Here is a 21,652-nt window from a genome sequence, read left to right as displayed (position 1 = left end):
CTCACACCACCCCCCGCCCCGCCCTCCCAGCTCACGGCAGCCTGGCGACCCCGCTTACCAATAAAAGAGGTCCAGAACGACGTCAGGAACATCGGAGGAAAAGAGGTTAGAAGTCAGAGTGTAATTTCGAGGTGGGATTGGGGTTGTCGCCCTCCAAGACCCAGGTCCTGACGAGCAGTAGGAGCACAGCTGCTCGCAGCACGTCCGGGACGCCGGCGCTCCAGTGGTCGGAGAACGCGCGAGACGACGGCGGACGGGGCAGGGGCGGCGTGGGCAGGATAACCACGAGGGGCGGGGGAGGAGCTTGCTCTTCTGTAAAGAGCCGCCGCTAAGGAAAGAGCATCGAGGGCCAGAGGAGTGGGGCGAGGGGAGGGGGTGCGATCAGAGACCCTGAGCCCCGGAGGGACGACAAGAAGAGTAGCAGCCCAGCAGCTCCACGCCACGCTGCACCCCTCGGACGAATCCAGCCGCGCCGAGGCGCGCGGAGTCGGAAGCACTTCCGGCTGCCACTGGGCGGGTACAGAGCCCGGCGCGCAACTGGCACCGCCCACCCCATAGCATCGCGAGCCTAGCCAACCCGGCAGATGCCCGCAGCCATTCAAAAACATGGGCGATTCTGCCTCCTATCGCAGCTTGTGCACCGCCCAGGCCTCAGCAGTCATTCCTGGCTCAGCTCCCGCTCCAGCTTCCTGGCAGCTGGAGAGCTGGGCCGGGGGCCTGCGGTGTGGGGTACCCCGTCCTGTGCCTCCCCTCTGCAAAAAACACAAAATGTGCTTTTCACTTGGAACAGTAATTGCCCGAGAGTTTGCTTTTTGTAGTGAAAGGAGTATGGTGATTTGACTGCCCAGGCTGAATCCGCATTCTGAAAGAAGTGGACACCTTTGGAGAATCAGTAGATAGTCAGCTGCTGGTCATTTCCAGACCCTTGAGCCTCCAAAGAACCCGAGTGTCTCCCCTCTGGGTGGGGTGGAGGAGGTTCAACCAGTGGGTTTTATGGCAGGGCTCTGATGAGAAATCAGGACAGAAATTGGGCTCTAGGAGCCCTCCCCCCATAGCTAAGGGATACAAAGTTGAAGTGAGGGTTCTTGGCTGACAGCATAGAAGAGGAAAAGAAGGCAAAGGTCGTGTATCAGATCTTCAAAGGAATTGGCCCCTGGAGAGCAAGCAACTCCAATGCTCCAGCATTCTGGCCCCAGGATGTGGGGAAAAAAAGCCTCACGTTTTTATTAGAGGGTTCCTATTCTTTCCACTACCCTGTACATTGCCATGTAGAATAGAAATCTCTCAGAGAAAGACGAAATATCCCCTACTCATTCATTACCCCTTGTCCTTCCCATCTCAGGTCCGTGATGAAGCAAGTTCAGAAAGAGACTTCTTCAAGGCACATAAGCCGGATGGACAATCAGCAAGTAGAACTCAGTCAGATTCAGCAGTGCTGCACCTCCTAAGGCATGCCATTTAAAAGTCTTGAAATCAAAATGGATTTCAAGTTCACTCTCGGTTAACTAGAATATTCAAACAGAAACATTCTCCCTCTTCCCCTTTCCTTCAGTATTTGGTGAAATGAGTTGGGATTGCTTGTTCCCAGCATACTGCAAAAGTTCAGTTACACGGAACTCCTTGGGGTGGCTGAATGTTTTGTACAGCTAAAAATTTAACTCTTTACCCTACCTCAACCCCTGTACCCCTCCTTTTTTCTTTTTCTTTTTTTTTTTTTACCGTTTTAGAATCACACTTTAAAAATGTGTCTCATTATTCCCTGTCTTTTCTTAACCAACAGAGCACCCTCACACCTTCATTTCCCCTCTCCTTTCTCCCTCTTCTTCCTTCCATTGCAGCAAATGCTTTCTTCCCACATGGGAAGAAAGGGTGGGAGATCTGTATGTAACTAACCACCGCATACAAGAGTGAGTCTGTTGAGCCCACCCTTATTGCTCTTAATCCTGCACCTCTTGTCTCTGATCACTCAGGCATCCTAAAGGGGATGATACTTGCTTGTCAAAATGCAAAAAGGTCATTTCAGATCATTTTGTCCTCCAAACATCTGAACTGTATCTGGGGATGACGGACTGAAACCTAGAGAAGGAAGGTGGATTGGCCCAATGTTACCTAGCGGCCAAGCCCAAAACTAGAACCCTATTTCCAGGTTGGCCTTCTTCTAGAAAAGTGTGTTTTTCCAGTGAAAGTCAGCTTTATTTCCTTAATTTAAATTTTTTTGTTTTTGTTTTTGTTGCAGGGGTAGTTAGGTTGGTTGGTTTGTTTGTTTATTTTAATGGAAGTGCTGGGGATTGAACCCAGGACCTTGTGCATGCTAAACACATACTTTACCACTGAGCTATACCCTCCCCCTAAAAGTCAGCTTTGACTGGTATTTTAGGCAACCACCAGCATGTGGGAATAATTTTGTTTGGAAGCAGGTTATTCCTAGCCCCAGGAATCAAATTCTGCAATCAGTCCCTCAGTTGACAGGGAAAACAAGCTTCAAGTTTTTTTCCTAGGTGTCCTTGAGACTATGAAGATTGCCAAAAACTTGTTGGCAATAATGAATTCATTTCCAGCGTTTCCATCCCAGACCCACATGACAATAGCCCAAAAGGCAGTAAGAAATATGAAAAAGCCAGGACAATTTATACTTGCTGAGCTCTTATCTAGTGAATGTATGCACATGTAGATAAATATCAGATTGAATAGACTTAAACCTGAATATGGGATCATGTTGTAGAGAAAAGAGCACTGACCTAGAACTTAGCCCCTCTGTGTTCATGACAGTGAGGATTCCAGTTTGGCTAGAGTATAAGGTGGGTTGGAAGGTAAGACAAGAGGTAAAAGAGGTAAGAGGCAAAAGAATAGGTAGCACCTGGCCTTGTGAGGGCCACACACTGAGTGCACAGTAAGTACCTACCCAGTGAATAAGTGAAGCAAGAAAGAGTTTTAGCTCTGAATGTCCGAACTAAGGGATTTGATTTCTATTTTATATTCAACAGGAAGCTCTTGGAGGATTTGTGCAGGAAAATGACACCATCAGGAAGAAATTGTCAGTTACTTTGTGAAGGAAGAATGGAAGGAAGAGAGACTTGGGACAAGGAGAGAAGTTAGGAGGGTGTTGCACACCTCTGCTTCTGGTAATGGCAGGCTGAGTAATTTGGACAATGAGTACAGCTAAAAAATACGGGCCGAAATTAAAAAGAAAAAATTTCATTAAGGGCTAAGCAATGATGAGGCTAAAATCTAGAAGACAAGAACCCAGATAGGAAAGCCCAGCACACAAAGCCACCTTTGCCTGAGGGCATTTGCCAACTCCAGAAGAAAGAGTTGTGAAACTCAACTGTGGTTTTGGTGGCCTCATGGGCAAAGGGAACAAAACTTAAAGCCCACATCCCGAACAGGTAGCTCTGATAAGATCTCCCAGCTACTTTAAGCTGAAACTAAGTGGCTACCCCTTCGGCATGATGGTGAACCAGAAGTAACAAGTTCTTGCATGGACTTGCAGCCTAGATACCCATCACCAGAGTGATTCAAGGAACTTCAAGCCCTGAACTTGGATTAAAGTAGTGTCCCCAGGCATTTGTCAAGTGAAAATACTCTCAGCAGGAAGGTTCCGTCTTCTTATGCTTGAAGTCAGTCTTACAAATAATTTTTCAATAATATATCAGCACATAGTCAAAGATAAGTAGGCACACAAGGAAAAAATACATTGCAAGTGACAACCAAAAGAAAAAAATTGACAATTGGAAGAAATTCACAAAGATTTCAGATATCAGAATTAGGAGACACAAACTATAGTAACTATCATTTCCTATAGTTCAAAAATAAAAGATATGCTTTTTTTTTTGGAGGACAGTATGGAGGTTCCTTAAAAAACTAAAACTAGATTTACCATATGATCCAGCAATCCCACTCCTGGGCATATATCCAGAGAGAACTTTAATTCAAAAAGACATATGTACCCCAATGTGCATAGCAGCACTATATACAATAGCCAAGACATGCAAACAACTTAAATGTCCATCGACAGATGACTGGATAAAGAAGAAATACTACTCAGCCATAAAAAAGAATGAAATAATGCCATTTGCAGCAACATGGATGGACCTAGAGATCATCATTCTAAGTGAAGTAAGCCAGAAAGAGAAAGAAAAATGCCATACATCACTTATATGCGGAATCTTAAAAAAAAAAAAGGAGCACAAATGAATTTATCTACAAAACAGAAACAGCCTCACAGACATAGAGAACAAACTTATGGTTACCAGGGGGTAAAGGGGGTGGGAAGGGATAGACTGGGAATTCAAAAATTGCACCTCTTAGGGAGTGATGGAAATGTTAGCTATCTTGATTGTGGTAGTAGTTTCATTGGTGTATACACCTATCAAAATTTATCAAATTGTACATCTGAAATATGTGTAGTTTACTGTACAGGAACCGTACCACAATAAAGGTGTTTTGAAAAAATGAAAAAAATTAAAAATAAAAAAAAATTTAAAAATAAGCTTTAACATATCTTTAGGGAACAAAAATCATAAAAAATGGAATAGCCAATTTGAAAAATGATCAAATAGGAGATCTAGGCCTAAAAAATATAATTTTATTCATTGATTTTTTTTTAAGGAACATTCTTATGTACCCATAAAGACCCCTCAAACCCCCACAGAAAACTATTTCTCCAAAAAAAAGTCTCTGCTGCCTTACTCCAAGCCAATCAGAAAGCTGTCCATCAGTAAAGACATTAACCTGTCTTCATTTGTGTTAAGCAATATGTCACTGACAATTTTGACCAAGTGTCATAAAGAGAAAGATTGCTGGATTTTTTAAGTTTAATTTTTTTGGGATTTCTCTTCACTTTTGCTAGACAGTCACAATCCACGTAGATCACAGCTCCCTCCTCAAAGCCTGCAGAAACTGACTTCTTAACATCTGTAACTTCTTCTGGAAATATCTTCCTCCCTTAACATGGAAGGACAAGAGCAGGGAAAATGCCCCACTAACTCTAAGGTTTTTAATCCCAGGGACTTGGAGCATAGTGTACTAAAAAGGGCACTGGACCACAAATCTTAAGATCTAGTGTCACAGTCTCTGAATCTCAGTTTTCCCATCTGCAATATGGAAGTGATGATACTGCCTATTTGTTAATGGAACAACCCTGACAGAAGGGAATCTTGTTTTGACCCAGCTTCCTGGCTCAGGGGGCTTCACCTCCCTCATTCCCTCAGCCCCATCAAGTTTCTCAGTTTCCCATTTGGAAGGGCTGTTGTCACTACCACTTCTAGCCATCAGAGGTCCTCAGCTCTCATGATCTAATTGTTGACTGTGCCTTTTTATTTATCTAATTATTTCCTTGAATATTAGCAAGCTAGGCTGACATTTACAAACCCAACCTTCTCCAGAAGCTCTGTGTAACGGAAGGGGATAAGCACAGGGGGCAGAGACCCTTTTTAGTGCACTAATGGATAGACCTCTACTTCTACACTTGAGTCCCAGCTGCCACTAGCTACCCTGCTCTTCAGTGGACTGCTGGTGACTGGCCTCTAGTACCCCCCTGCCCCTGCTCCTGTTCCCAGAGACTGAGAATCAGGAGTCTTGTATAAATGGTGAGTGGTAGCCCCTGGAGTGTGTAGGACACAGCCTGCATAGCCATATGTCATAGAGAATTTGTCCCTTACCAGCACTCCAGTTTCTATTCCACACTGTGGGCTCAGGCAGTCTTACTGTTCCCATTTAGCACATCCAATTAACACTGCTTGAAGGGCAGATTTACATGCCTTCTGTTTTACCCTACTAGGTAGGAGAAACACTCCCCAGTCAGATACAGTGTCCATTGCCATAATACAATCAGGTAAAAGAGACACAGACACTTCACATGAAGGCTGTTCAAACATATCAATTCTCCTACAAACTTTTACCTTAATTACCTTAACCCTCGCATTGCTAACTGTAGCCTCCATTAAGACTTCATCAACAGGTTTTGGTTTTACAATACTAAGTAGGGAAAGTGTTCCCCAGCCAGACTCATAAAGCATCCAGGTACAGGAGACATAACTTCTTACATAAAGACTGTTTAAATATTCCAACTTTCATAATCCTGTCAACCCTTACATTTTTATGCTCTCTCAATCTCAATATAGCCCATGTCAGGGCTTCACCTATGGGTTTCCACACTAAGAGTGCATGAGGTGCTTATATCAAGAAGTTCTGGAAATTTCTCTTTTTCGCCCCATTACCAAACCAGGTCTGTTTGCCTGATGTGCAGCAAGTCAAAACGCTGAGAAGCCAAGGTTTGCAACACAGAAAGGATTTATTCACAAGGCAGCCAAGCGAGGAGGCTGGAGAACAAGCTGCAGATCCACCTCTCCAAAGATGAGGGCTTGAGATATTTATGGGATAAAGAAGCAGGGTGGTCTTAGGCATAAGAAAAGTTGCTTGGAGGTAGGGAAAAGGTGAGGTCATTGAGGTTCTATGCAGGTGTGTCTGAGTTGAAGTCTTCTTTATGGGTGTATGTTCAAAAATGGAAATGCTTGGCATGATCTGAGGATACAGTTTTTGACCCTCTGACATCAAAAGGTCATTCATCAGGTACCCGTGCAGGCCCAGTTTTAGAGTTGGTAGTCCCAACTGGTCTTAGCCAGCTTAAGCTCAAACTAGACACAGCTGGCTCCAAGTTCCTGAAAAAACAACTCAGGCAAACATCTTATTGTTTAAGCTATGTGAAGCTTGGAGAGTATGCAATTTCCAACAAATAATTAAGATGAGCTTGCTCAGTGAAGGTGGACTACAAGCAGAGGGGTTTTTAGCTGTGAGACAAGCTCAAGAATTTCTGTTAGACATTGGTTTCTGCTAACCATATGAGGCACAGTTTGAAGGATGGGTTTTTTTTTTTTTTATAACTGTATGGGGCATGTTCTCACTCCTGAACATTTTACCCACTTTTGTGCAGAAGGCTTTGGGTCCCCAGTGAAGGGTCAAGCCAAAGGCCCCTGGCCCTTTTGTCAGTCTTTAACTTGATTAATCTGCTCAGCCACTGCCACAAGCACGAGCAATTGTTGGTCGGGTTTCTCATTGTAATCTCTGCCTTTAGGCTTTTATTTTTTATTTTTTCTAAATCAGGATAAACAGACAGGACTTGTTTGGCCGACTTTAATGTTGGAGGACCAGCAGAGGGATGCCTTTGCTTCCTCAACCGTTGGTACTGCTATATTAACACCTTGGTTTTAACCCCTTCAATGTCCATTTTATTCATTCTATTTCTTAATAACTATCTAAGGATGTTCATCCTGCTGGGACGAATCCTGTGACTCTCCCCTTTCTGTTTCCTCTTTATTTCACTCATATCAATATTTGCATTATTCAACTTTTGCATTATTCCTTAATAACCATTAAAAAATTTTCACTCTGTTAAAACTGTAGACTTAAATAAAATCACACAGTGTGAGTTGTGGGTTAAATTTTATTTGGGGCAAAATGAGGACTGTATCCCGGGAGACAGTATCTCAGATAGCTCTGAGGAATTGCTCCAAAGGGGTTGGGGGAACACAGTATTATATATGATTTTAGTGAAGGGGGTTCATGAAGTCAAGCACACATTAAGGCAGAGGTTTGCTGCTAGTCACAAGGAGCAGATGTCACTGTTAATGATTTTAGTGTGTTTCTAGATATGAGAAGATGTAAGAATTTGGGCTCATAAAATCTCCTGAAAATATCTATCTGAAGGCCTATTCTGCCAGTTTTCCCAGAGCACAGAGTGTCTCTTTCCTGATCTCCACCCTGAACTCCTTTCAGAGAGTGTTGGGGGTCAATGGCTGCAGCGGCTCATGATTTAATCCAAGGTAGATGGCAAGTGCTAATTTGATTCAGTCCTTGTAGAGGCAGATGGCAAGTGCCAATTTTTATTTGACAAAACCAGTCTCTTGAATCTCTCTCTCCTCTGCCTTTTCCCCGTTCTTTTGTTAATAACCTAGTATTTTTATTAGCGTCTGTCAGACCTATGAGGGGAAACTGAGACAGCAAATTTGATAAGGCTTCTTGAACTGTCTCTCGGTTTTGCAGCAGTAAGGCTATAATGGGGTGTCCATGTAAAAGGAGCCCTTTAACCACGGCATTTACCAGGAGCTGGGTAACAAGCATACACATTCGGTGAATATGCTAGTCATCATAAAGCCAGTCCCACATGGCTTGAGTTCAAAGCATGTCAGCTGCTTCATCTAGTGTTGCACTTGGCATTCATAAGGGAAGATGGGCAGTCCCCTTCTCAGGATAAATTGATCTTCCAGTGGTTTTTATGCTTTTCACCAGGCTAGTTGTTCCTTAAGGAATAACCAACCTCCTGTGTGTCTGGATCACATAAAACCATCTGTGATTGTTCTATAATGATCTGTGGGTCCTGTATCAATCCAAACATGGTCTTTCGTTCTGAAGCATTCAAAACCAAAGACACAGCTGCTAAATTAGTCACTCTCACAATCCATTTCAGTAAAGGTTCCTCAGCAAACTGATGATACGGATCTACAAAATAAAACAACTCCTTCACACTATGCCCTCTGGTTTCAACATTTTCTTGATTTTGTGCTCCCTCCATGTTGACTACCTTATGGGTGACCAGAGGTCTTAGAAGTACTCTTTGTTGTACAGACATAACTTTTACCTTGTGGGGGGGGGTGCTTTGAGGCTAGTGACTGAAATCTGAGCTTGGTCTAGCAGGAAGATACAACCTAGAACTCTCTTTTAATTTCATTTTAGCTACTACAGATAACAATAAGCAAGGTATTGAAAATTTCTCATTTTTCTTATTAGTTTTCTATTTCCTTACCTATCCAGTGAGCCAGCTCCCTGGGATTTGACTCCATCTCCAAATTTCATAGATGACTTTCACCTTTCGTGACTGATTGCAGCACAGCTGCTGCTCCATACCATTATTGACCACATGGCCACCTAGGAATCAAAGGTTCTTCATCCCCCAACCTTTTCTCTTCTACATGTTTCTATGAGCCAGGTCTGATCTGGCAGATCTTACTTCGCTGACACCAACTGTATTAGAACTACTGCAGTTTTTCTTCCTGTGTCTCTTATACTCTCATACAGAACACTACTACCACACTTACAACATTTCTAACACCAGATATGTGTGTTGGGATGGGCAGGGGCGTCCCTACAATCAAGCAATTCTGCACCACCAGCTGGGAGTCCTACCCTGATGATTTGCAAATATTTTCTCCCATTCTGTGTATTGCTGTTTCATTCTCTTAATAGTGTTCTTTGATGCTCAAGAGTCTTAAATTTTGATGTAGTCTAATTCATCTATTTTTCTTTTGTTGCCAGGTTTTTTTTCATGTCATATTCAAGAAATTGCCATATCCAATGTCATGAAGCTTTTCTCCTATGCTTTCTTCTAAAAGCTTTATAGTTTTAACTCTTATGTTTAGATTTTTGGTCCATATTGAGTTAATTTTTGTATCTGATGTAATGTAAGAATAATTGGGTTTTTAACATTTTATGTTTACATTGACCATTAGACATGTAAGTGATGATGTTTAATAGGAATTTGAATCTATGATACCTTCCTTCTCTGTACAGCACATTCCTACTCTTCTTTTAAGACCCAGCCCAGCTGTTATGAAGTATCCCAGATACTAAGGGAAGAGAAAACTTCCAGAAATTGGAGCTTTAAGAAGATGAGGACTCAGGAATGGCCATTAGATTTGTTGATTAGAAGGCTCAAATCCTAGCTCTGCCATTCACCAGCTGTGTAACCTTGGACAAGTCACTTTCTCTGATCCTCAGTTTCTCATCTGTAAAATTAGATGTTGCAAGGATTAAACAAGATCAAGTTAGTAGTTAGAAGGGGACAAGCTCATCCTTGAGTATGGAAAGATGTACCAAGATTCTCTCATGACCAGATATGGTAGGATTCCCAAAGCTACTTGCAGTTTATTAATGCTTCACACATATCTACTATGATTTTAGTCATGTTTACATCTAAAAGAGAAGCAAATAAGTACTTTTTAATTTTACATCAGGTAGGAACACAGCCACCACATCAATGTCAACACTGGTCTTGGTTTTCAGTGGATTAATCTTTCACAAGAATGACAAAAGTGTGATTTTTGCCTTTGCCAGAAATTGAGTTAACATGGTGAAGAATTTGAGTTAACAGAGCCAAGAAAAAATAAATCAAACTTTCCCCTTAAGCATAATTTTGAGACAACAAAGGCTTTAAGGTTGAAATAAGAGGTAGGTTCATGAGAAATAAATTTTGTTGCAAAATATGCTTTGAATATAAATATAACCAAATGGAGGCTCAGAGTTGGGGGCCTTGGAAGAGCTTTGGGAATGTACAGGTTAAGCATTGTTTTAGTTGGAGCAAGCATTGAGAAGCAAGTGAAGAAACACTCTTCTTCAAACTACACTCTTCCCAGAAAATAAAGAGAATCTAGCCTCTGTGGTTGCTCTCTGTCTAAATTGGCCCTAATCATCACAACCACTTGAAAAACACAAGAATCAGACCAAGGACCTGAATTTGTGTTTCTGGAACTAAATGATGCCAAATAATGGATTTTCATTATTTTACTGAATGCCTCTTTCACCATCTCTTTCTTGTCTTCCCCTTTTTCCCCTTTCTCCAACCTCTTCTGCTTCAACCCTTGACTTTTTGGTAATGAATTTTAGAGTCCTTAATACATTCTACTTCGAATTGCCTTTGACTTCCTGGTATTGACTGCTTTCAGGAGACATTTTTATTTCTAAATATGTGTAGTCAGGAAACGTTTTTAGAAAAAGAGTGAATTAAATGTTGAAAAAGAAATCCAGGGAAGGGTATAGTTCAGGGGTAGAGTGCTTAGCATGCATGATGTGCTGGGTTCAATCTCCAGTACTGCCATTAAAAAAAAAATCTAATTACCTCTCCCCCGCCAAAATTAAAAAATTTAAAAATTAAAAAAAAAAAAAAAAGAAATCCAACAGTGTTCAGACCTCCTTTGCTCCACTTAAGAATTATTAGTGTTTGGTAACCACTTTGTGCCTCTCTTATTGAGTCTGGACTTGTCCTTATCAGAGACCTGTTTATTTCATTTCCTACTAGACTTTAAACACTTTGAGGGCAAATCCTGTATCTTATTTATTTCTACTTTGTCAGCCCCTAAAGTGCTTAACAAAGTATTGTTGAGTGAGTGCTATCATAATCCAACTCCATCACAATATTTGCCTTTTAAATGGGCAACTAATACACTTTAATTGATTGATTAATTGATTAACTAATAGGCAACCTATCACAATATGGTAAAATACCTGTTCTAATGATATGAAAGCATGTAGTAACAGCACTTATTTAGGCAGAAAATGTCAGAAAAATGTAGATTATATTTGACTTGAGTCCAGAAGAATGAGTAGAATTTGTTTAGTCAGGTTAAATAAGAGAGAGGTGAGCAGTGGGTGCAGCATGAATAAATGCACAAAAGTAGGAGAGAGGCTTCAGGAAGTGACATGTCATTCAAGATGACTGGAAAGTAGAACATGGAATGGAAAGATGACACTAGAAAGGTAGTCGGGGCTCAGATAATGGAGCACATGACAGCTTGAGGACAGATTAAATTTTTTATGTGTGGCACTGTAGAGGACAGACAGGAGAGAGCTGGGCTGGTTGCAGAGGACTGAGTAGGAGGCTACTGCAGTAATTCAGATGAAACATGGTCATCTGGGAAAAAGTAGTGGCAATTAATATGGAAATTAAAAAATGAGTTCAAGAGATACTTACTACTTTATCCAACAGCAGCAGAGTAACCATTCTTCTCAAACTCATATGAAATATTCACCCAGATAGACCACATTCCAGGCTATAAAACACACCTTAACAAATTTAAAAGAATATAAATCATACAATGTCTGTTTTCTGACTACAATGGAATTAAACTGGAAATCAATAACAGAAAGATACTTGGAAAATCCCCAAATATGTGATGATTAAACAACAGACTTCTAAATAGCACATAAATAAAAGAAGAAATCTCAAGACAAAACAAATATTTTGAAATATAAGAAAATGAAAACTTATCAAACTTTGAGGGATGTAGCAAAAGCAGCATTTAGAGGGAAATTTATATCACTGAATGCATATTTTAGAAAAGAAGAAAGATCTAAAATCAATAAGTCTCTACCTTAGAAAACTAAAAAAAGAAGAGCAAATTAAGTCCAAAGTAAGCAGAAAAAAATAGTGCAGAAATCAACAAAATGGAAAACAAGAAATCAACAGAGAAAATCAATGAAGTCAAAAGGTGGTTTCTTGAAGAGGTACTTAAAAGGCTGTATCTGGAACCTTCCAAATATGTTAGATATGGAAGGGTGAAGGAGATAAAGAGAGTCATTGATCACTCTCAAATGGTGATGCTAATCACCAACATAGCAAATGCAGAAGGAGGAATAAATGCAAGGAAGGGAAAGGTGAGTACAGTTTGCATACGAGTTTGAAGAAGTCTTAATATATCAAAGTCAAGATGCTGTTGATTAGAAATCTGGATTGAGAGATAAGAGCTCAGGAAGGAAACATGGCATATATGGATTTGCATGTCATCAGCATAGAGGTGATACTTGAAATAGTGATAGATGAGGTCAACCACGGAGCAAGAAGAGAGCCTAGGAGAGAGCCCTGATGAAGACCAATACTTAAGCAACAGAAAGAAGAGAGATGCTGAAGGAAACTGAGGTGGAACTGCTAGAAAGAATGTTAAAACCCAAGGCTGCAAGGTTTATAGAATTGGCATATGATCCCAGATCTCATGTGCTTTCTGTGTTCACTTACCATTTTAGTTTTAGCCCTTGGTGATTTCCTTTACTTTCTTGCAAAGTCAGCTATGCATTTACAAGGAAATTTGCTGTAATTTGTTCAGCAATTCAGCCTGTGCAGCAAGAAAGTACTTCAGAATACCTAATTTATTATCCTGTCAGAAGTATTACACTGTATTGCCTTTAAAATTAAAAGCAGTTGATTACAACCAGATGAAAGGCATTTATTAAGAACCCATAGGTAACAACATACTTGATGGTGAAAGACTGAATCCTTTTCCTAAGGATCAAGAACAAGACAAGGATGTCTCACCATTTATATTCAACATTAAATTGGAGATTCTAGCCAGAGCAATCAAGTAGAAGGAGGAAAAGGAGGAGAAAGAGGAGGAAGGGGAGGAGAAGGAAGGAAGGAAGGAAGGAAGAAGGAAGTTCATTCATATTGGAAAGGCAGAATCAAAAGTGTCATTTTTTGCTTTTTTTGCTACATGCTGATCTATGTAGAAAATCCTATGGTTGCTCAAAAAAAAAAAAAAAAAAAAGTCCCAGAAGTAATGAGTTTGGTAAGTTTGAAGGATAAAAGATCAATATACTAAAAAAACACAAAAAACAAAAAACCAACTGAATTTCTATATACTAGCAATGAACAACTGGAAATTGAAACTTTAAAAATTCTTAGTTACAATGACATAAAAAATATTAAATATTAAGAGATAAAGCTAAAAAATGATACAAATGACATGTGCAATGAAAATTATTAAACACTACTGAGAAAAATTAAAGACTTAAACAAATGGAGAGATACATCATGTTCACAGGCTGAAAGATTTCAATATTGTTCAGATATCAGTTCTCCCCAAATTGACCTATCAATTCAATGCACTTGCAATAAAAATCCCAGCAGGCATTTTTGTATAAATCAACAATCTGATTCTAAAATTCTTGCAAAAATGCAAATGACCTGGAATAACCAAATTAAGTTTAAAAAAAAGAACATAGTTGGAAGGCTCACTCTAGCTGATTTCAAGATGCCTTATAAAGCTACTGTAATTAAGATGGCGTGGCATTGGCATAAGATAAACAAATGGTACTGGAACAATTGGAGAGCCATATGCAAAATGTTATGTGCTGGTCTCAGCCTATCAATAACAAGTGTTGCCATTGGACTGGCCCTTGTGGTTCATACTATGATAGCAATAACCATCAGGAAACTTTTTAAAAATAGAGGTTTATTGCTTACAGGACCTGGAAATTACACTGGCAAACTTGAGGCCACACAGTGATGTCACGAGGTGCAGGGGGTAGGGGAAACAGAGACATAGAGAGAGCCCCACCTGGGGTTTTCCTTTCATTGGGGTTGAGAGTGGGGGCCTAGGGTTTTGCAGGCTTGCTTGTTAATAGTGAATTTTAAGCATAAGAGTGCAAATTTTACAGGAAGAGAAAAAACAAGTGGCCCAAATGGTCAGTTATTGAAACCAACCAAGATCTCTGAAACAAAAGAATCTCGCTGGGAGGAGGCAGCCTGTTTTTTTACCTAGTCCTGTGACTGGTAATGTGTTTATCTGAAATAACCATCTTTGAAGTGAACGCCTCTTTGAGGTGGATGCCTTGGCAATCAAAGCTGAAGTCAGGCACTTGCATTACAAAAAGGAAAAAAAAATCTGGGTTTACACTACACAAAACAAATAAAACAGAATTTTGATTCATACCTTGCACCATATAAAAAATTAAGTCAACATATAAAGTGATAACATACAGTATTTGTCTTTCTCTGTCTGACTTATTTCACTAAGCATGGTACTCTTAATCAATTAGACTTTAATTTTAAAAATTAAGTCAAAATAGATCATAAACAAAACTGTAAAACCTAAATTATAAAACATCAAGAAAATAAACAGAAGAAAAATCTTTGAGACTTTGGGTTAAGTTTGCTTTTTGGGGAGGTTAAAATTGGTTTGATAAGTTATAGAAAATACAATTCATAAAAGAAAAATTTGATAAATTGAACATCAACATTCAAAATTTCTCTTTTTGAAAGACACTGTCAAGAGAATAAAAAGTCATGGAAAAAGACTTGGAAAAATATTTGTAGCTTATATATATGATAATGGGTCCATATCCAAAATGTATAAATAACTCTTGCAGTTCAGTGATAAGAAGACAAACAACCCAATAAGTAAAATGGTCAAAATATTTGAGCAGACACTTCATCAAAGAAAATACATCAGTGACAAATAAGCATGTGAAAAGATGACCAACATTGTTAGTAATTATAGAAATGCAAATTAGAACCACAATGAGACATCACTACCCACTCACTAGAATGGCTAAAATTCAAAAGACCAATTATACTAAGTTTTGACAAGGATGTGGAGCAAATGAAATAACCAAACACTGCTATTGGGAATGTAATATGGTACAACCACTTTGTAAACTACTTAGGCAGTTTCTTTTAAAGCTAAATATGCACCTACCATACGACCAAGTCACACCACATTTATGATTTTTCCTTAGTCCCCCCAAAACCTAGAATTATTATAGAAATTTTGGGAAGTAGAACATCAGAAAAAAAAAGTGAATTACCATACAGAATGAATGCAAGCATAATTTGTAGAGTGTTTTATTTTGTAATGATGACATCAAAAATCCAAGTGAAAACTGATTCAAATGCTGTATATAAAATGACCAGAAAAAATGAAAAATAAATATAAAATGACCAGAGATACATGAATTGGATGACACCTTTTATGAACACAATCTTAAAATGATTCACTTACTCTTAGCAACATATTCTCATTTGATCTATTTTAATCTTCCTAATTTATTTTAAAGCTGACATATCTACTCCACTCTGAGTACTATTATAATAGCTTTTGTCCAAAAGCAATATAATTCCGATGTGATTAGAATACCAGAAGTCTTCTAATAAAGGAAATAGTCAAACAGCAGGGTTGTCAGGATGCTCAGTAAGAGCTGACTCGATGGCAGAGTCCTTTCCTGCCGAGTTTTTAGGATTCTATGAATTCTTGTATGACATAGGTTCTTAACCTAGAGTCTGATCATTCTGTGAAATGGTAGACAAAATTATGTGTTCCCTTCCTTTGTAAGCTCTACCCAGGGAATACCTTCTCTTCTAATTCTAAAGCATTCCTGGACTTCCCTCTTACATGCTATAAGGAAATAAGGAGGGAGGGCGGGAGGGAGGAACGGAAAGAGACAAAGACAGAAAGACAAAGAGGGACAGAGACAGAGAGATGTGAGTTGCTAATTTGAAGACAGTCTTGGTACTGGACTTAAATCAGCAGCCCTGGCTCTAGTTCTGATACTGCCATGTCTGTGTGTGTGACATTTGTCCAGTTTCCTTCCCATTTGGGGGCCTGTTTCACTATCACTTCGATCAAAAGGTTGAATTAGATGGATGCTCAGGGCCCTTCCAGTTCCAGCTTCCTAGGGTTCTATGTAGTAAGGCAGCTCTTGACTTAACCTTAATTTCACCTCCATATCCCCAGGTCTTTGGCATTTCCCTCTTTTCAGCCAAGGCTCTACATCAGGGAAAACACTATGTGAAGATGAAGAAAGCAATTGCAATCATGCATTTACAAGCCAAGTGATGCTAAGGAGTGGCAGCAACCACCAGAAGAAACCAGGAGAGAAGCATGGAACAGATGGATCTTCAGAGCCTCCAGAAGGAACCAACCCTGCTGATACCTTAATCTCAGACCTCTGGCCTCCAGAACTGTGAGAGAATAAATTTTTGCAGTTTTAAACCACCTGGTTTATGGTAATTTGTTATGGTAACCCTAGGAAACTCACACATCCCTTTGGGAGGTCTCTGTGCCTCAGGCCCCTGAGAATTCTAGTCTCTTCTTCAGTCCAGATCTCACTATCTTGTTCAGTTTACCTTTAGACCAAGTCAGTGAATTAAGGCTGGTCCTACAGTAGGTGAAGTTAAACATTTCTCCCATTGCTTTAAAGCAGTGGTACTCAAACTTTAGTGTGCCCCAGAAGCACCTGGAGGACTTGTAAAACCCTGATGACTAGTGGCCTATCTTCAAACTATCCAATTCAGTAGGTCTGGAGGAGGGTCTGATAATTTGCATTTCAAACAAATTCTGAGGTGATGCTGATGCTGCTGCTCCATGGCAGGCCAACAGCATCATCTGGTCTCCAGGCAAGCTAGGTCATCCATCAATTTCTTTCAATAAAATACAGTAGAGGCTAGGCCACCATCTCTGTCGTTACACAAATGGTTTATAACTTTATACTTCAATTTATTTTGGGGCTGCAACAAAGAATTTAAAACTGCCTCACCAAATAGTTGAAAGAAATTCCTTTCAATGACAGTAAGGTGGGCCAAACAAATAAAACAGATACAAAGATAGATTTGAGTCAGTGTTATTTACATTAAGAAAAAATCTGCAGTTTATGGATTTCAAACAAGCTTTTATTTTCATCATGAGCAATGCCGCCAAATATATTTGTAAAAGGTAAGACTAAAACCAGATGTTAGTATCATGTTGGGGTGATAAACTTTGAAACAAATTAGTATTTTGGGTTAATGAGATCTTGAACACCTGTGGAAACAAATTCATCTTCTCTTTCCCCGTCCATGTTTTTCTATGCTTTCCAACTGCAAGATGAAATAAGAGTCAATTAACAATTGTACACCAATAACATGCACCAGTGACTTTCTAAATATGAGTTAATCCTATGTACACCTGTTGCCTCAATAAGGAGAAAGCAAAATGTTTTCTTGTAACCCAGACTCCTGGATATCAGAGTGCACTTGCTTCAGTCATTTGATCACACCAACTTTGTTTCCCTCTTGCCCACCACTATAAATGCTTGGTTTTTTTTCTTAAGAGGCCACTCTGTGATTTAAATAAGTCTTTCCACCTTAAAAGCCTGTGCTCCTTACACAAATTGTTAAATCTCTTAAAACTCCCAGAACTTCAGCTTCCATATCTGTAAAATGAGAATGAGGCTGTTATCAAACATCCACCGGTGTGAAAATTAAGAAAGAGAGAGAGAAAGGAAGGAAAGGTGAAGGGATAGAGGAAATACAAACTAAGACTTAATTACTGATTCAGTGATAGCTAATAATCTTACTATAACTAATTTTCTTTTGAATAAAAAAACTAAATTGAACTAGTATTTGTTAATTAATCATGAAATGTGGTCTTGTTTTGAAATCCTTAACTTTTTATTACTTTGTAAGGAGTCACCTGCTGAAAGGCATTGTTATTACAAGAAACTACATTTCTATGGCCAAGTGATGAAGGCTGGCTAGTGCATGGCCTACTCCCTTTAGCTGCTTCTTCTGGTGACCATTCTCTAAAAAAAACTGGTTTCTATTTCCACGTCTGATAGATTTCCCATCTGTAGTAGTCTTAGTTACAAAGGACCTGTAGCTGTGAATGAAGTACATTTCAGAACACATTGCATTCTATATTATCTAGAATATAAGTATATTATTAACATTAAACAGTTTTTCCAAAACTAAATTTCAATCATTTTTCTTACTTATTTTACAGGAAAAAATGAAGCTGTGAATAACAGGTATATGTCAGGAATGGTTACTTAATACTCAAGGCTATACAATAATACCTGTATTTTCCAGGGCGGCCCTCTGCTGAGCCCACATCCATTTTGAGTCCTTCTTCTGGTTTTTCATTTCCATCCCCTCTCTCTTCCTCTTCATCAAAGTTTTCGTACTGATATTCATTCGCTTCTTTAGGGAAGCCTGGTACAGACTTTGGGATCTTAAGTTGGCGGAAAAAATACTCCAATTTAAAATCAGCAGCAGTATCTGGTCCTCTGCCCTCAGGAGGAGCTGAAGAAGAGAAATATGTTAAAGAAGAAAAAAGAAATAGCTGGGCACATTCCTACTGATATAACACTTCCATGGCCCTCACATTTCTGCTGTTTGATAGTTTGCACAATGTTTCCCCTCTCTTTCCAGTAGATCTCATATTCTGTGCTGCTGATTATTTCTGGCCCTTTGGATTAGAAGGGATCAGAAACACCTGACTCTGATAGAACTTTGTATGTTTTTGTCAGAACTTCATTGGAAAATATTTGTTTGATTTAAAGACAAATTCTATGGCAAAGCTCATTGGTTCCTCAACCATTGAAAAGTGCCCCTGTGCCACTTCATCATTTTCCCAGACCAACTTACCAAGAATCTTGACATTTTTAAAAGCTGTCAGCCAAAAGTGAGGTATGCCATATATTTGCCCCTTTCCTTCAGGCTCTCCACCCATTTCTTCCCAAGCCCCTTCCTCCACACCTACTGCCCACTGACATTCACCTCCTGTGGGCTCATGAATTGCATTGATGATGGCAGCTCTCCTATCAAACAGAGGTTGGTAGGAGGCAGCCTACTTTTTCCGAGATCAAAAAGGTCTTTATAGAATTGGGCTTCTACTTGTGCATGTCGTGCCTGGAGGTTTTTGAGAGCTTTGACCCGCTGCGTAACTGCTAGAGGCAAGCGCTGAGCACCGCCTGCCTTTGGGCCAGACGCCCCATCAGGGGCTGCGAGGGCCTGAGGACTCGGCCGCCACTCTCCAGCCTGGACCCTGCCCTGGGGCCACAGGCTCCAGCCTCCCAGGACTCAGGAGGCATCAGCCAGGGCCTCGCCGCCCCGCCCCGCCCCCCCCGCCCCTCCCCTCCCCCTCCGCCCCTCCCCCCTCCCCTCTCCCAGGTCCTCCTGCTTCTGGGGCACAGGTCCCTCTCCCGGGGCCTCCACCTCCTGAGGGGGTGCGGGGCCCTCTGCAAGGTCCAAGGGCTGCCAGGAGCGGCTGCAGGCCTGGACCAGGTCACGGTCGCTCCAACGGATGCGGTGTAGAAGGGAATGGACCAGATTGCGGAACAGGGACCCAAACCGCACGGGGGGGGAAATCTCACAGATACCCGGGACGACTTCTGCGCCCTCCTTACCGTCCTCCTCTTCCTCTTCGTCCACATATCCCGCATCTTCTTCCTCATCGCTGTCTTCCTCCTCCTCCTCATATTCCTCACTCTCCTCATCTCTCTCATAGTCGTCCTCTTCCTCGTCCATCTCATCCTCTTCGTCGTCCACCTCCTCTTCATCCATTTCCTCATCATTCTCAACTTCCTCCTCTTCTACCTCATCCTCCTCTTCTATCGGCTGCACATTCCAGAAGTAGTTCTCGATCGGCTGGGCGCCCTCCAGCACTTCCTCCTCCTCCCAAAGGGCTTGAACTACCGCTTGGAAATCCCTAGGGGATACGTTCCTGCCGCCCCTGGCACGCCGTTCTGCAGTCCCCAGTCCTCCCCTGACTGAGTCAGGGCCTCGGCCCATCCCACTACCGACTCTGTTCTGACTACCTGCGGCTAAGCTTCGCTTCTTTGTGGCAGACATGACAGGAGAGATGCCCCAGTCAGCGCCTCAGCCAGAGAAGTGATCTAGCTGGAAACGGAGTTGCCAAAGATGGCGGCAGCCAAGCTGACCGTTGCCGTTGGCAGCAATGCCTGCTGGGATATGGTGCGCGCGGCAGAGAAAACGGCCGCAGGCAGGGTAACAGTCTGTGATGGCGCCTGTGGAGCCTCGTGACGTGCGGGCATGGAGGGGGGGGGTTGGGGGGGGATGGGACGGTCCGAGGACCAGCCAATCAAAACTGTACCTGAGACAGCGTTCGACCAGGCGGGAAAGAATCTGATGGGCAGGTGATGGGAGGCGGGGCTTGGAACGGTCAACAGAGAACTGTTTCCCACCCTCTCGAGCTCTAAGCTCATTTGCTTAAAGGAGATGATTGGCGTGCCTGGGGTTCAATGAGTTTTCAAGACCCTCTGCTTCTAGAGTTGGGGTCCTACCTCCCTTTCCTTAAAGGACCTTAGACTCTCGGGTTATCCTTTAAACCAATGCGTGTCTTGTCCTTTTGATTTTACCTTACCAGCAAAACTAAAGTGTTCCAATGTAGAGGCACCCATGCTGCAAAGGGTGAATTGTTCCCCAAATTCCACCAGGAGATGGCTGGTGTCAATAGGGGCAGAGTCATTAAAAATTCTATAGTTCATATCTCAGCAATAGTAAAAAGCCCACCAGAAGAGAAAGAAAAAAAGAATTTAGACGTTTTAACATTGTTAAAGCTAGTTAGAAAAAATACAAAGTTGAAATGGATGCAGTAAGGACAGACATTTGAAAAAGTGTTAAAAACAGGAGCTGGAAGGTATTTAATGAACACTACTGAATTTGAAAGGAGCAGGACCCTGCAGGATCTTCCCAGTTATAGACATCCCCCCATCCCCTTCCCCTCCACACCTCTTGTTTGTAGAAAAGCTTTAGCCTCCTAAGCCTATCCTAAGTTCCAAAGAGAAAATTTAATCAGAGAAGTAAGAAAATCAGAAACAAAGGAAAACAGTCAAGCAAGAGAAAATAATATTAGTTTAGCCAAAAAAAAAGTCATAGACCCTTAGTTCCTCCTCAAGGGCTCTAGATAATATTCTGAGCAATATCCTTGAGTTGTTTTACAGAGACTAAAACCTCCACCAGGTGGAAGAAGTTAACTGCATGCTGACTATAAGCAAGTAGACCCCAGACCTGTTGAAATCAGAAGGTTGGTGTTAACTCCTAAAACACCACCCTATTACCCCACCACCAGCCAATCAGAATAATGTCCACGAGCTGATCGCACACTCCACTATCCTATCCCTCACCTTTCCTTTAAAAACCCTTCCCTGAAAGCCACCTGGGAGTTTGGGTCACTTGAGCATTTGCTGCCCTTACTCCTTGCTTGGCACCCTGCAATTAACACTGTACTTTCCTTCACCATAACCTGGTGTCAGTGGACTGGCTTTGTTGCGCATTAGGTGAGCGGACCCAAGTTTGGGTCAGTGACATAATCAGTTCAATCTTCCAAAGAAT

At 41.1% G+C, this 21,652-nt stretch overlaps 2 protein-coding genes across 25 annotated transcripts in view; both read right to left on the bottom strand.

Annotated features, from left to right (window-relative positions):
* Positions 1-510, bottom strand: part of LOC123613402 (uncharacterized) — an 80,632-nt gene extending 80,122 nt beyond the window's left edge. For all 24 annotated transcript variants that reach the window (XR_012504491.1, XR_012504494.1, XR_012504503.1 and 21 more), the window contains exon 1: positions 59-510. The gene's annotated coding sequence lies outside the window, so the exon portion shown is untranslated. The remainder of the gene's footprint in view (positions 1-58) is intronic.
* A 16,647-nt stretch (positions 511-17,157) lies between these two features.
* LOC123614368 (uncharacterized) lies at positions 17,158-20,295 on the bottom strand. Its single transcript, XM_045509997.2, has 3 exons — positions 19,705-20,295; positions 18,373-18,598; positions 17,158-17,395 (listed from the first exon to the last, which is right to left on the bottom strand). Exons 1-3 carry the CDS (start codon positions 20,147-20,149, stop codon positions 17,383-17,385), a joined length of 684 nt encoding a protein of 227 aa, XP_045365953.1. The 5' UTR covers positions 20,150-20,295; the 3' UTR covers positions 17,158-17,382.
* Positions 20,296-21,652: the final 1,357 nt, after the last annotated feature.

This window comes from Camelus bactrianus, chromosome X (genome assembly GCF_048773025.1).
Source record: "Camelus bactrianus isolate YW-2024 breed Bactrian camel chromosome X, ASM4877302v1, whole genome shotgun sequence".
NCBI lineage: Eukaryota > Metazoa > Chordata > Mammalia > Artiodactyla > Camelidae > Camelus > Camelus bactrianus.
The sequence above is the reverse complement of the archived record's forward strand: the minus strand, read 5'-3'. Positions and strand labels throughout refer to the sequence as shown.

Coding starts and splice junctions, on each gene's coding strand:
- LOC123614368 (XM_045509997.2), bottom strand. CDS start 20,149: ATGTCTGCCACAAAGAAGCGAAGCTTAGCCGCAGGTAGTCAGAACAGA. Junction 18,599..19,704: donor CGAAGAGGAAGAGGAGGACG/GTAAGGAGGGCG, acceptor TCTCTTCTTCAG/CTCCTCCTGAGGGCAGAGGA.